General features: G+C 37.0%; 1 protein-coding gene across 1 annotated transcript; it reads left to right on the top strand.

The window, feature by feature from the left end:
• The first annotated feature begins 434 nt into the window (after nt 1-434).
• Nucleotides 435-13,682, top strand: retreg2 (reticulophagy regulator family member 2). Its single transcript, XM_052127506.1, has 9 exons — nt 435-718; nt 1,296-1,399; nt 1,477-1,507; nt 2,300-2,429; nt 3,389-3,473; nt 3,930-4,067; nt 6,183-6,271; nt 6,571-6,706; nt 8,402-13,682. Exons 1-9 carry the CDS (start codon nt 486-488, stop codon nt 9,133-9,135), a joined length of 1,680 nt encoding a protein of 559 aa, XP_051983466.1. The 5' UTR covers nt 435-485; the 3' UTR covers nt 9,136-13,682.
• The last annotated feature ends 1,797 nt before the right edge of the window (nt 13,683-15,479 follow it).

Raw genomic sequence — 15,479 nt, 5'->3', positions numbered from 1 at the left:
TTTAGTGTATTTGTCCTAATAAAAAACAACAAAATAAGATCCATTTCTTTTAATAAAACTAAATATTAAATGGCCATTAATATGCATGTGTTGCAGCCCAGGTTTCATGCTAATTGCCATTTAATCTACTTACACTATTTCTATGCAAAATAAAAATTATATTATAAAATGATATTGTATTCCTATTTTAAACAATAAGTAAATTTCTATTTTAATTCAAGATAATATTTCTCATTGTATTAGAATATTCTTTCTTATTAAAAACACAACAAAATCAAATACATGTATTTTTTTAGTCCATTTCTGTGCATGTTTTACAGCCAACAGATGTCACTCGTGGGCGCGGTAAACACTGAACACGTGACACTCTTTGAGCCTGTAAGATCCACTCAGTGTTTTTGTTTTTTCTAATAATCCATGACGAGCCTCTCTTAAAGCAAACCCCGTGATCAACACACACAACAAACAAAAGTGGACAAGTGACAATGGCGAGCGACGAGGAGGAGGCTAATAGACGGCCCTCATCGGTGGATCTGGAGGCCTGGTTCCCTGCGCCTGTCGGCGGGGAAGATGAGCCCGAGCTGCGGAGGCTGCGGGAGCGTCTGCGCGACTGGCTGTCGCAGTACGAGCCCGCGGTGATCTCGGCGCAGCGGCTGCTGGTGTGGGAGAGGCCGCTGCACAGCATCATCGCGGCGCTCATGCTCAACACGGTGTTCTGGTGAGAGTCGTCGCATATAAACATGTTCAAGTGACAGTATAAACCCCAACGGATAGTTAGTAATCTGGTTAATCTGATGGTTTGCAGTTCATGGGAGCAACGGATTAATGTGTTTTCTGCCACTACAGTGATTGTAATTCCGTGGTACTCTTTGGAGCACCATGTAAATACCATTGTAGAAATATGGTAATCATACAGTACCATGGTGTATTGCACCGTGGTGATGGTATTACCATATATATATGGCACTATGAAAATGCCAATACCATGACTATAATACAATTGTATTCTTTTAAGTTCATTTGAGGACCATATTAATTTAGTAATCATTTTGTACCATGGTATTATTTAAAAATTTTTTTTAACATTGTTCATGGTAGTTCATGGTATTACATTGCTATAACCATTATAATAAGCGGTCACTGATTTTTACCTGTGTTTTCTATAGGATAAACATAAATACCACATAAATATTTACAATGGACTTTGTTTTGAATGTGCCATACTGTATGTTTCATTTTTTGTAATTGGATTATTAACAGAGTGTCATTCTTTAATGGTTGTTTATGTGTTTCAGGCTCCTGTCGTCTACATCTTTGAGACCCTTGTTCCTCATAAGTGTGTCTCTTATTGGTCTGACTCTACTGGAGAGATGGAAAGACAAACTGCCTCAGATCACTGGTAATGCATGGATGCTCTATACTTAAATGGATACTTATTGTTGTATACTTACTGTTTGCCCTCTTTATTTTCTACAGTGTGGCATCCTGAGCCAGCTGTGATTGAACGGTATGTATTGTGTGAATAATCTGTGCATGTCTTAACAGCAACCCCGTCCCATAAGTGTTTAAACTGGTGCGATATGTTTATTTAGAGCACAATACATTCATACATTATTCTTGTCAGATGTGTAAATGCTTCCCATTGTTTATGTTGACAGAAAACTATTTCATCCATGTTAGAAAGTATTCTGGATTAGTAATGCAATTTAAGTACTTTGTGGCATCTTGGCTCCATAACTTAAATTCAGTATGTTTAATTCAATTACCAAAGCAAATAATTTCAATTTGTCCTTCAATTTGAAAAATAAAAAACAAGCAGAACTGTAATGCAATTTCAATAGAAGTCTATGGGGTAACACATTGTTGGGGCAAACAATAAAATGCACACAAAGACTTTAATCTCATGTTAGCACTTATAATGTTTATGGGCTAAAGAAAAGTAGTCCCACCTCTAGTGGGACCATTTAGACAATATTACAGCTTAACAAACACACATTTTTATGGAATTAATTAATATAAGCAATTTATTTCTGTGCATGTATGCTTTTAAACCCTCCAAAAAGTCTTGCCTCTTAGACTTCCATTGTAAGTTAATTATTTCTTACCCCTTTAAAAAAATAAAATAAAAAAAATACAAGGAATGTCATGAGATAATTGACTAACCATACAGTCTATATGGTTGGATTTCAATTTCAGTTTAGCTGTATAATCTTTAATTTGCAGTAATAATGATCCCTGTGTTCTCTTATCAAGTTTGTGGCCGTTCTAATTGTGAAAATGAATGCATTTGCTTTTACAGAGACGCCATAACGGAGCAGCCACGTTTGTTAAGCATCGATGAACTCAGCCATCATCTTGCTGAAAGTTATCTCACCTTCATCCTCTATTTCCAGGAAATGTTTCAATACAAACAGCAGAATCATGGAAAGGTCTGTTCTTAAACCAAAACCACTTGAAAATATATTTGTGTCATAAGGAACATCTCTTTAAGTGCTAAGTCGTTTTTAAATAATAGCTAGAAGCAGCAATTACGGGGCCAAGAACACTAACAGCATGTTCGGAAGTATGATTGGAAATCACTGCATAGGATTTTAAGAAAAGGGGGATAAATAATATTAAGTAGAGTTGCTTATTTTACAGTACAATTCATTAGAACTTTTGATTAACAGAAGGCGCCGTCATAAGGGGCCCTATTTTAAGCACGCAAGTGCTATGCACAGCGCATTGCTTTAAGTCATACTCGCCAAGTCAGTGGGCATAGCCATGAAGAGTTAGTATTTTCGCGCAAGCATGCGCTAAATCTGGGCGCAAGTGGGTTTGGTGAAATCACGCACGCAAGGTGCTAATCAGGCCAATGCAGGTTCAACTCCAGCACCGCCTCCATCCTATTATACAGTCCAGTCCCTGTCAAGCACCAGCGATATAAACAAAGACAGTACATTCATAAGAAGTTGGTAGCTTGTGGAAATTCTAGAATGGCTAAAATGGTTTACAGCAACTTTAAATCAGATTAAATCCCTTTTGTGGGTTTGTTTACATTTGAATTTTCAAACAGTTAAAGTTTGAGTTACTGACCATTCCGTTGGCCTGTTTGAACATTCCGTTAATTTATGTCTGAGATTTTTCAGATATTTGATGGCCCGCTGTGTGAAAACCATAAGCCCAATCTGTTAGGAAAGACATAGCACACTATAACGGAACAGTCTGAAGGTCTGTGCCAATTTTGGTGGCTTTAGCTTTAAAGCTGTAGGAGGAGTTTGTCTTATACATTTTCAAAAGACCCTAAACAACGTTTGTAGAATAAAAGTATGTTTGGAAGAAATGAAGCCTTTGATCAAATATATGCCCAGAAAGTCTTTACTAATCTTTCTCTCTTTCTCCTCATCAGTTCTGCGGTATGATGTGTTCAGGATGTTTCATAATGGCCGTGGTTGGACATTACATTCCTGGGATTATGATCGCCTACATTATATGTGAGAAATGTTATCATTCGCCTGCTTGTGTTTGTTTATATCCATATGTACACACTTACTGATGCCTTTATTGATCAACTACTTGAATTACGCAACATACAGCTTTTCAGGTCCACCTCTGCACTTACATCACACTTTGTGTGTAATATATAGCACTGCTATATATTAAATAGGCAAAATAGCAAGATAAATATTTTACATTTTCTCTTTATAGAGAGAGAGAGAGAGAGAGATAAAATGTATTCTCAGCATAGCTGTTTGGATGGGTTAAATGTTTTCGCTACCCCACATTTAATTGCAGAAATGATACTCAAGTCTACATGTTACAACAATTCAAACAGGTGGAAAAAAGTGTGGAAGTAGTAACAGTTTCTATTCTCATTAGTACATTTTTTGGCTTGAAGATTCTTCTTGGTGGCTAGAAGTGAATAGTGTTGTTCTCTATGCTGTGTTCAGTATTGAGTGTCCTGCTGTGGCCATTGGTGGTCTATCATGAACTGATCCAGAAAATGTACACCGGACTGGAGCCCATTCTGATGAAACTGGACTACAGCATGAAGGGAGACACACAGCGCCGCAAATATGACAAGAGAAGTGAGAGGGATTCCTTTTTTTAGTTTATAACTTGTTCGACATAGTTTAGAAATGAGACCCCTTATACTTTGGGGCATCTTGGGGCTGCCACCCGCAATTTTTCACATTCAAATTTAAAAGCTCCCCATTCACATATATATTTTTTAATAGAAAATAGAAAAATATATTGTGGAATAATTGTGAAAAATTTCTAATGTTCTATTTTCATGTACCAGCCTCATTATTTCTTGGTAAATCTTGGCCTCTGAGTGGACTAGAAGCTCAAACTAAGTCATTAGAAGACTGCGATCATTCCCTTTGCAATGATATACAACATAATCATCAAACATATTTTTCGGATTTGTTTAACATGCTTTACCTGTTGGATGGCATATGTTGTTCTGGACATCTAAGATATAACATTGAATTATTTACCCAAGCACACACACATTTTTTGCATTTGAAATTTTAGCTATTTGGAGCTTACAGCAGAAGTGATTAGCGCATTAAAGAGACATTTGTATTTGATGACTTGTTATTAGCTGTGGTATTAAGGGAACAAAATTAACTGTACTCTCACGTTCCTGAGAATGAGAGCTTTCATTTGATATATGACCAGTAAATTTAAATGCTATGCGAGATTTTTTCATATAAATATTCTATCCTATTACCTCTAGGGGGCACTAATTTTGCGATAATCCTTTTTTTTGAGGCCTCATTTTGTTATTTTTTGTAACATAAATGCAGAAGTGATGTTATCTCTTAAAGTTCAGATTCTAAGCTTTCAAGTGATAACCTTGCCTTATAACCTGTCTTATGTATACGGGGACTTCAACATTTTAAGCATAAACTATTTTTGCATTATAGCGACGACCCCCCCCCCCCACACACAGACCCATTCCCCTTTGACATGCTGGTGGGTCCAAAAAGTTTTATTTTTGTTCATCTGATCTGGAAAATCTGGCTGCTAGGGAAGCACAATTATAGAAATTCTGGCCGATAACCAATTTTATATTAATTTGAAAACAACCGTGTTCACACTAAACTAGCTGTAGGCTAGTAGCCTAATCTATGAAAAATAAGAGCATCTACCAAAACATGGTTTAGCTAAGGAATATTAAAACAACATTTTTGCGCATTTTATTTAGTGGCCATTTACAGGACAATCAGGCATTTAAATAATTATCATGTTGGTGTAATATTCACATGTATTGGTCTAGACCTACGTGGTAACCAATAGAGTGCAACGATCTGGTTCCGGAAGTAAAAATCCCATTAATTTATCCCATAGACGAATTGGTTTTCAACGGTAACTTCTAAACCTTTAAAGACAGACCCACCATGAGCTACGAGGTTGTTCATCAATGGTATATGCTTTCATTGAAGGCATCCATCTGCCTTATTTCAACTACATTGTATATAAATCGTATTTAATAGTCGAATTTATGGTTAACAACTACATTACCCAAGGAACAGCAGAGAAAGATCCACCAATCAGAGAAGCGCGGCCATCGAAACCCGCAAAACGTGTCTCGGGGTGCCCACTCTCTCTCATGACATAAACTGCCTGGCCAAAACAAAAGTCACAAAAGATGCTTAAGAGCCTATGATTGGATCATTATTGTAGTATGTCATATGTTTCAGCTGGCAACAATTCTTTGAACCCTAACTGATGCAGTGTGTAGCTTCTCATTTCTTAAACATGTCAGAAGATGTATCCAGTGGACGTGGAAAATGTGTGATTTTGTTTCAGTAGGGGCAAAGTATTGGCCTGTATCAAGCAAAGAAAACAGGAGATTGCTGAAATCACTAGAAGTGGGTTAAGAACTATCCTATGCATTATTGCAATCAGGAAGGATAGTGGTGAACTCTCAGATTCGCAGAGGAAATGTGATTGGAAAAAATCTTGAATGATAGTGATTGGAGATCACTAAAACGCATGGTGAAGTGACATTGAAAAAATACTTTGGAAAATACTTCCGGAACCTAGATGGCTGAAAAAGTGGGCGGGCACTGTTGCACTCTACAGAGTATATTATGTATACCTACTGCTAGTATCTCACAATTATGGGGTCTTGACACAGACTTTTTTACTCTGTAAAAAGTAAAAGTGTGTGTGTGTGTGTGTGTGTGCAGAGCTGAAGAAGGAGCAGGAAGAGGGTGATGAGCCGAGAGCAGAGACAGAGAGTGAGAGCGAGGAGGAGTTGTCCTGTTTCACCCCTACTGTGAGTATTCTCTGATTTAAGGACTTCGTTTTATGTCTATGAGATATTCAGTCTTAAAGGTGCCAAATTCTACACTTTTGTAGCATTTTATATTTTTCTCCATGAAATCCACTTTGAATGCTATTCAAGATTTCTTGCACCAAAAATCACTAAATGTTCATAAATGACATTGAATAAAGTTGGGCTTTCTGTCGTTGATGATAGTGAAATATTTGATTACTTGACATACTATTCTTGGCCTGTTTTGATTGGTTATTGACTGTCATTTTGGACACTGATTGGTTCTTTTCTTGGTGCAGGTGGATGTGAAGACTACGGCTCTGGCGATGGCCATCACAGACTCTGAGCTCTCTGATGAAGAGGCGTCTATACTGGAAAGTGGAGGATTCTCTGTGTCTAGAGCCACCACACCACAGCTCACTGATGTTTCTGAAGGTACGTCAAATCCTAAATCTTAATTTAATTGTATGTTTTGAATACATTTTTATACTTTGCATGTTACATTTTTATTTAATTTTGATTGATTTTAATGTATCTACTACGTGGTCTACTTTTTAATCTGTGGTTAATGTCATATTTGGTCAAACAGAACTTAGACTAGTTCAAATGAGTTAGTTTGTATCAGAGAACCAAATTCCTTTATAAAATATTTTATCCTTTGTAAAATATTCCCACAAATTCAAATTGTTGCAAATAATTTACAAAGCCGAACTTTTGTAAATTTGTATTTCTGCATAAATTATTTGCAAATAAAGCACAAATCATGCTTGCATATGTTGGAAACTGTAAATCGTTTGTAAAAAATGATTACAAATTCGAATTAGAAAAAATCTTTTACAAAACCATTCTTGCGTAAATCTGAATTTCTGCGTAAATTATGTCAAATTGTGGTTGCACAAATTTGAATTCTGTGTAAATTGTTTAACATTATTACAAATTTGAATTAGGTAAAATTATTCACAGAACTATTCTTATGTATATGTACATTTTTGTGTAAATTGTTTGTCAAACCATGCTTGCACATACAAATTTCTGTGTAATTAATTCATAAAACATTCTTACAAATTTAAATTAGTGCAAATTATTCACAAAGCCATTCTTATGTTAATGTACATTTTAATGGAAATTATTTGTCAATCCATGTTCACAAAATTTTTTATTTTAATTCACAACTTTGAATTTCTGTGCATATAATTCATAAAACATTCTTCGTCATTTTCAATTTTTATGTAAATTATTTGTCAAACATGTTCACAAAATTTAAAATTTGGTTTAAATAATTACTTAAACATAAAAAAATTCTAATTAGTGCAAATAATTCCCAAAACATTCAATGTAATTTAGAATTTCTGCATGAAATTATTCATCAATCTATGCTTGCAAAATGTTTATTTCTGTGCAAATAATTCGCAAAACATTCTACGTAATTTAAAGTTTTTATGTAATTGATTTGTCAAATTGTTCACAAAAATTCAAATTTCTCTGTAATTCGTTCGTTAAACATTAACATTTTTATTTAGTGAAACTTATTCCCAAAACTATTTGTCAATTTTGGAAATTGGACTATTTAGAAATTATTTGTCAAACCATGCTTGCACAAATTTGAATTTCTGTGCAAATCATTCACAAAATCATATGAATTTTTTCTTAAATTATTAATCAAACCATGCTTGCTTAAATTTACATTTCTGTGTAAATTGTTCGTAAAACATTCTTAAAAATGTAATTAGTGCAAATGATTCACAAAACCATTCTTTTGTAAATTTGAATTTCCGTGTTAATTATTCATCAAACCATGCTTTCTGAAATTCTCATTTGTGTTAATGGTTCGTAAAAATTCTTACAAATCTGAATTAGTCCAAATTATTCACAGAAACATACTTGCATAAATTAGAATTTCTGATTAAGTTATTCATTAAACCATGCTTGCATAAATTGATTTGTTCAGTGTAACAGTTTGAGAGAGAATTGTTTTATGAACAGTTTACACAAACATTTGTCATGATCAAGGCTGTGTGTGTGTGTGTGTGTGTGTGTGTGTGTGTGTGTGTGTGTGTGTGTGTGTGAATTTTCACAAACACAGCTTAACTTTACATTTTTGTGTTCTAAAAACGTTCTTTACTTCAACAGACTTGGATCAGCAGAGTGTGCACAGTGAACCCGAGGAGTCATTCAGTAGGGACCTAGCTGAGTTTCCTTCAGTGGATGAGCTGCCCTCTATCGAACCGGGTCTGTTCCATTTCCCTCTGGGTGTTCTTGGGTCTGACCAGGCAGGTGCCCTGGAAGAACCCCAGTCCCCCACCAGCCTCCTCATGCAACATTTATCAACTCCACTTCACTTTGTCAACACACACTTCAATGGACTCGGACAAGCAACTAGGGCAGGCCAAGGCATTCTCGGTTCTGAGAACGAAGATAGGGGATTGGCTGAGGGTGTCTCTAGACCTGCACAGTCACTGGAAGCCCTTAGCGAGGAGATAGTGAGCACAGCCATTTCTACCGTAGTACAGAACACTCTCTCAGCCCTATTGCGCTCCACAGAGGCCAGCGAGGGGTCCTCCATGGCCTCATTTCTTCCCACCGAGACGCCTCCGTGCCCAATGGAATCGGCCCTTGAGTCACCCTCCGTACAGGAAGCCGGCATAGAGGAAGAAGAGGGTGACATCACCGAAGCAAGCACAGAGGAGCAGACTGATATCACAATTGTACCTGCAGAAGAAGAGGACTTTGAACTTCTGGACCAAAGCGAACTGGAACAGATGGACGAGGGGCTTGGCCTTGGAGTCGATGGACAGGACGTGGGCGGGGCCTCTGCAGACACGCCCACAAGCAGTCAGCAGCATGCAGATCAACAGGATTCCTAGCTTCTCTCCATCAAAACGGTTCTTTTTATTCATAGTCCATGTAGATACCATATAATGACACATTTGCTTTGTGAAAGGGAACTTAGCAGTCAACTATGCCTTTATTTTATTTTCAAGAGTGAGATCACTGTGATTGGTGGGCTTTTATTTTTCGAGCAGGTGAATGTTGAGTCTCGCAAAATATACGACACCTAATCCTAAACATGATGGTAACGAGATTTCTTTTAGAGAAATAAATCACCTTCAGCCTCATTAACAACAACAAATCAAGCCACTCAGATTTTAGAACCGATTTAAAGGGATAGTTCACCCAGAAATGAAAACTTGATCATTATTTACTCACGCTCCTGTTGTTTCAGACCTGTATGATTTGCTTTTGAGTGAACTATACCTTAGACTGACAAGTTTTAAATCTTTACTGTATATTTTGACAATGACAAAATGTCTGCGACAAATAACAAGATCCCTTTTGTTTATCAAACCCACACTGACCGTAGTCCTTTGGCTTTAGGCTTGATGTATACTTTAAAGCCATGGGAACAAGCCACCTGGGTATGGAGCTAGAACAAAGACGAAAGTATTTGAATCTGAATTTTTTTCATTTGAAGTCCAGATGTGACAATTAAAGGGATAGTTCACCCAAAAATGACACATTTTCATCATTTACTCACCTTCATGCCATCTCAGATGTGTATGACTTTCTTCTGCTGAACACAAATGAAGATCTTTAGGAGAATATCTCTGCAGATCTATATGATGCAAGTGAACTTTGAAGCTCTACAAAGCACATAAAGGCAGCATACAAAAAATCCATACGACTCCAGTGGTGAAATGCTACTGAATTTAAGTAATTATTTACCATAAATTTCCACATTCACTTCCACATAATTTTTCTTCTGTTTTTGGCAATCTGCATTCTTTGTGCTTATCGCCACCTACTGGGCTGGGAGGAGAATTTATTGTAGAAATTGTCTTACCCACACCTTACTGATTATATAGGTTTAAGCAATGGAGTCATATGGATTACTTTTATTTTGCCTTGATATGCTTTTTGGACCTTCAAAGTTCTGGCCACCATTCTGAGCTGTAAAATTAGTTTAGAAATCTTTGTGTTCAGCACAAGAAAGTATGTCATACACATCTGGGATGGCGTGAGGATGAATAAATGATGACAATTTTTGGGTGAACTATTCCTTTGACAAAAAGCAAGATTTTTGTGGTGTATTTTAGGAATTAGTATTTTTTAAACAGTAGTTCTTTTTTTTTCTTTACTTTTTTGTTGTTGTTGAACTAGCTGTAAGTATTCAGATTATAATATTACAGGTTCAAATTTTGAGATTAATTAATGCATCAAGTTAATGCATTCTGAACTAGCCTAATACGGGACTGCCCCGCCCTCTGCCCTGCCACATTCCTCCCTTGTTCTCACAGGCTGGGGAGGCCCCGGCCTGACGTACACCCCACCCCCCCCTTTCCCTGGGGGAGGGCGTGCTTTAAGTCTAGTCTGCCGGCAGGTCATCCCCATCTACCTGGACGAGGGAGGGGACAAGGGGAGGGAAACAGAAATAATTAAAATGGGGGGGTACTCCCTGTAACAGTGTAGAACCCACCAAAAAACTGTAAAATTTAAAAGAGGGAAAAGGCCAACGCAGAGCGACAGAGAGAGTGGCCAGAAAGCACGATCAATCAAACCAGTTCACAGTGGTGCCAAGAACCCGGGTTTGGAGGAGAGCGCCGCTATGGAGCCTTCACCGCTGGCCGAAGTCATCAATGCCCTCACCAACATCCAGAAGACACAAACACACACATGACGGACATGTCCGTTAACGATCTCTCTCTCCCGCATGATCCCCTGCAGTCGACTTTTATCCCTCACGGATGCTTAATTAGCCGACCGGCCTCAATCATTTATAAATGAACATTAGCTCAGTAATTAATCAAAGTTCTATACTACATCAGACTGAGCCATAGAATTCTGGTATCTCTGTGATTGGCCAAAATGCTAAATTCAACTATTCTGATAACCTCTAGCTTTCACTGTGGAACAGGACCTTTGGCCTTGTTTGATCTAGGCCAAGATAGGACGATCTGGATTTTTAACATCTGAATTTGAGAGATTTATGTTTGAAGTTCTTGGTCTTGGTCGAACCTGTAATTTTATAATCTGCATATTTACAGCTAAAATAAAAAAATAAAAATCCCTGCTGTTTTTTTTCTTTGTCAGTTTCTAATATTTTTTTCATTGTTTTAGCTCCATACCTGGGCCGAGTTTTTTTTTTTTTTTTTTTTGCTTACGGGGCTGGTAAATTTGGTTTGGTGTCCAGAGAAGTGAATGAACAGGCTGAAAAAAAATAAACAGCTTAAACCAGCCTAAGGTGGTTTTCTGGTCTTAACTGGCCTGGGCAGGGTTTCCCAAAAGCATCACAAGCCTAGGTAGATTGTAGAAACCATCTACTTAAGCTTACGATGCTTTTAGGAAGTCCAGATATGTCTAGTTTGATGGTTTTGAGAGGTTTTGCACATTTCTGAGCTGGTCGGATTTGGGAGACATGCTAAACCAACTAAAACCACCCAAAACCAGCAAACCACCTTAGGCTGATTTAAGCAGTTTTTCCACAGGGGTGTAACCGCAAATCCTCAATGAAGAGACATGTTATGGTGATTATGTCAGAGATTTATTTTCGTTATCATAGTTAAACTAATATATTGTATAATATATACATATAAATATGGTCTTATTTATTAAAATTTGTTAGAATGAAGAATGGTTTATTGTTAAATACGTCTAGAATAAATAATGAAGTTGCAAGACTTCTATACTGGGATTTTGATGGCAAAACCTGGAGAAATTGGAAACTTTTAAAAGCGAAAAAAAAAAAGAATACATTTGTCTCTATTTAAGATGTTGCACAATTAATTGTAAATCAATTTCTGAAAATACTTTTGATGAAATGAATATTGGACTGTGCCATTTAGCTACTTGTATATGTTGGTGTTTGGGGATATTATCTTTAAAGAACTTGTTGAATGTCCGCACAAAATAAATACGTAATCGTATAATATAATAGTTGCACACACCGGTTTAGTCCTAAAATGTTCCCCATTCGTAGTGCTTTTTGTCACATTTCAATTAAAAACGTCAGGTTTAATGCATTACGATTGGATGCACTTTTCGCACATGCTCAAATTGTGTAAAATTTTGCAGGACCTTTCGATTTTCATAGCCATGCCAAATAATTTGCATTGCATTGTAAAAAGAAATCACATTATGTGGTCACAGATTGCCTGATTGTTTTGAATGATGAACTAAACTTATTTTTGCGCATGGGCTTGACTGATCTATCTTCCCATTTTTAAATTGAAAACTTGTAAGAGGGTTATCCTACATGATTGATTGATTGATTGAGCCTTATTTGTATCTACCTTTGCAAGATGTTAACAATGTCATCAAGTTGAGTTATTTCTAGAATTTACCATGTAAAGCAAAAAGAGGGCATATTTTGTATTGTAATATTTAATATTGATTTGTCCATTTAATTTCAATTTTGAAGGTCTTAATGACTACTTCTGCGGCACTGAATTAATATAATAGGATTTTATGATACAGTGTCTATATTTTATTTAAATTATTAATCATACTAAAGGGAAATATCTTTTAAACTGGAAATGTGTAATGAAAAACAATGTATGTATTTAATGGCCTGTAACAAAACAAAAATGTTGAATTTGTTCACGCACATTTTAAAACGGAAGTTGGCAGTTTGACATTCCTTGAAAGTCGAAAGATGAGTTGTCCTAACTAGAGGAAGACCGATATATCGGTTTTGATGATTAATCTGTGCCAATAGTTGCTTTTTGCTATCTGTAAAATTATTTGACGATAGTTTTTTCATCATTTCTTATTACAAAATAAGAGTCCCAGTGTGTTTCAGGCTTGTTTATACATAAAAGTCGTGCATTATGCACTAAATCTTATTTTTTGTTCTGGTTATTATTGCGACTTCAGTTGAACAATAAACTGCATTTGAGATTTTATTCATTCTGGCTATTTGCCTTTGCCCTCCATATTAAAGAAAGAATATAACATTTTTTGCCATTCTATGAGTCAATTTTAAAAACCATCGGCCGATAAATCGGATATCAGCCTTTCCCACCACCTTAGTTATTGGTATTGGCAAAATCCCCTATCGGTCGACCTCTAGATTGGGTGTGATTGTGTCATGTTTTGCTGTGCTTTCAATGTAGACAAATTGCTTGCTGCTGAAAAATTTGCCTGGTTAGGACATTTTTTCTTCTTCTAGTTTTCTCTTGATCGAGTGCATTTTGCCCCTTCTGTAGATATATCAACAAACCAGACAGTAGACCGTAGAGATTTGTGTTTTAAAATATTTATGGAGAGATTATGTTTGTGTAATAGTGATTGTGTTTTGCTCATGCTGTAACTGCTTTATGATCTATAAAAAAAAGCACAGATCATTTAACTACGAAAATGTATTGTAGAATGTGTTTTATGTTTACTCCATACATCTCTAATATACACCTATATGCTGGTTGTCAAATGTTTTGTATTAATTCACAAAGGGGAGCATTCTTGATGTGCTGAAATTAATGGGTAAAAAAATTGTGAACCATCTGATGTCCCAAGAATAGTAAAGCCTTATGTCAAATGTGGCAGCTGACAACTTGATTTGCACATGAGACCATAAATTGTCCCATTTGTCATATGGTTCAGAATGGTCTGCACAAGTTGCAACCTTTTGTGAAGCCCACACTTGTGTGAACTTTACTGTGGTCTACTTCTTAAGGGCATCTACACTAGTGAAAGCTGCGATGGAACATTTTGCAGATAGGAATACGCTAGCACCACGTTGTAGCAGAAGCTGAAAAGTTCTCATCTTTTAGTCACAGTAACTGTGTGTCACTTTCGCGAACCCTTGCGTTTGTCCTCTACTTCCTTCCAATGCGTTTTCCCCGAATCTAGGGATTAGCAGAGTACTTTGATGCAGCGTGAACTCTATGTAGGCTATAGTTGGGATTTTTGAGTCCAGACTCTGACTTGCTTATGGTCTTAAATCCAACTAGATCCATAAATTAATAGTTGCGTCCCTGATTTTGATGTGTTGAGTTTAAAGTTGCAATTTAAGGTAAGAAAATACTTAGTTACGCTTGTAATTGTATTGTCAATAAGGGATTTCTTGCAACCAGCAGCTGGTTTTGACTCTGACTCGTCAATGGTGGACTCGAACCAAACGTTTGTGTAGGGGCGCTAACAATCAATACAATTTTGACCATATTCCAAGTATTGCACTTGATGTAGACATGCAATCTCCTGGAATTTAGCTTGTGCGTGTCCTTGATGTCCATGAGACTGTAGGGTGTCCCATTTGGCGGCAATGTACACTTGATGTGCCCTTTTGTGAAGCCTGCACTGGTATGTCCATAAAAATTAACAACTACCCAACAGTCTATGTGGCATTATTACAAAAGTGTGGACTTTTAAGAGGACCACAAACGGCAACAGAGCTTGTGTCCTTCGTGGACATAGGACCAAGTAATACCCAACATGATCACACAGTAAATCGATACATTGCTGCCGAAAGTTAATGTACCCTGAAATCAAATCCATTCTGCCTAACTGAACTGATGCAAAAGTTTCTGATGGGGGTTGGCGATTGTCAGTAATTAGGCAGAATGGGTTTGAATTCAGCGTACATGAACTTTCAAAAGCAACATATCGATTTCCTATGTGATCGTGTTGGGTGTTGCTTGGTCTTTTGTCCACCAAGGACACTAGCCCTCTCCCAAATGCAACCCTCAGCCTTTGCAGTCCTCTTATAAGTCCACGCTTTTGTAATATAATGCCACATAAACTGTTGGTTTGTTGTCGATTTTGATAATGCAGTCTTCACATAAGGGCACATCAAAGATCCTGTACATTGAAGCAAAATGGATCACCCTACGATCTCACGGACATCATGGACACGCACTAGCAAAAGTCCAGGAGATCGCATGTCTTCATCAAGTGCAATACTTGGGACATGGACAATGTCGTATTGACAACACAAATGTTGGGTTCGAGTCCATCTTTGTTGAGTCCGTGTCAAAACCAGTTGCCGGTTACAAGAAATCCCTTGGTGACAATACACTTACAAGTATATCTAAGGGTTTTCTTAACTTAAAGGATTTATTAAAGAAACCAGAACGCTACTGTGACAGATCCCCTGCACTCTCAGGAGGAGGAAGTGCGAGCCGGGTGAACACTCCAACGTAAGTTTCTTTTAATGCAACACTTTTCAGCATTACAAATACAAACGTTCTGTTCAGCACAGCTTGTGCACACAAGC

Source organism: Xyrauchen texanus, chromosome 5, assembly GCF_025860055.1.
Source record: "Xyrauchen texanus isolate HMW12.3.18 chromosome 5, RBS_HiC_50CHRs, whole genome shotgun sequence".
NCBI classification, from domain to species: domain Eukaryota; kingdom Metazoa; phylum Chordata; class Actinopteri; order Cypriniformes; family Catostomidae; genus Xyrauchen; species Xyrauchen texanus.
Note: the sequence above shows the minus strand (reverse complement) of the source record. Positions and strands in the feature narration are given on the sequence as shown.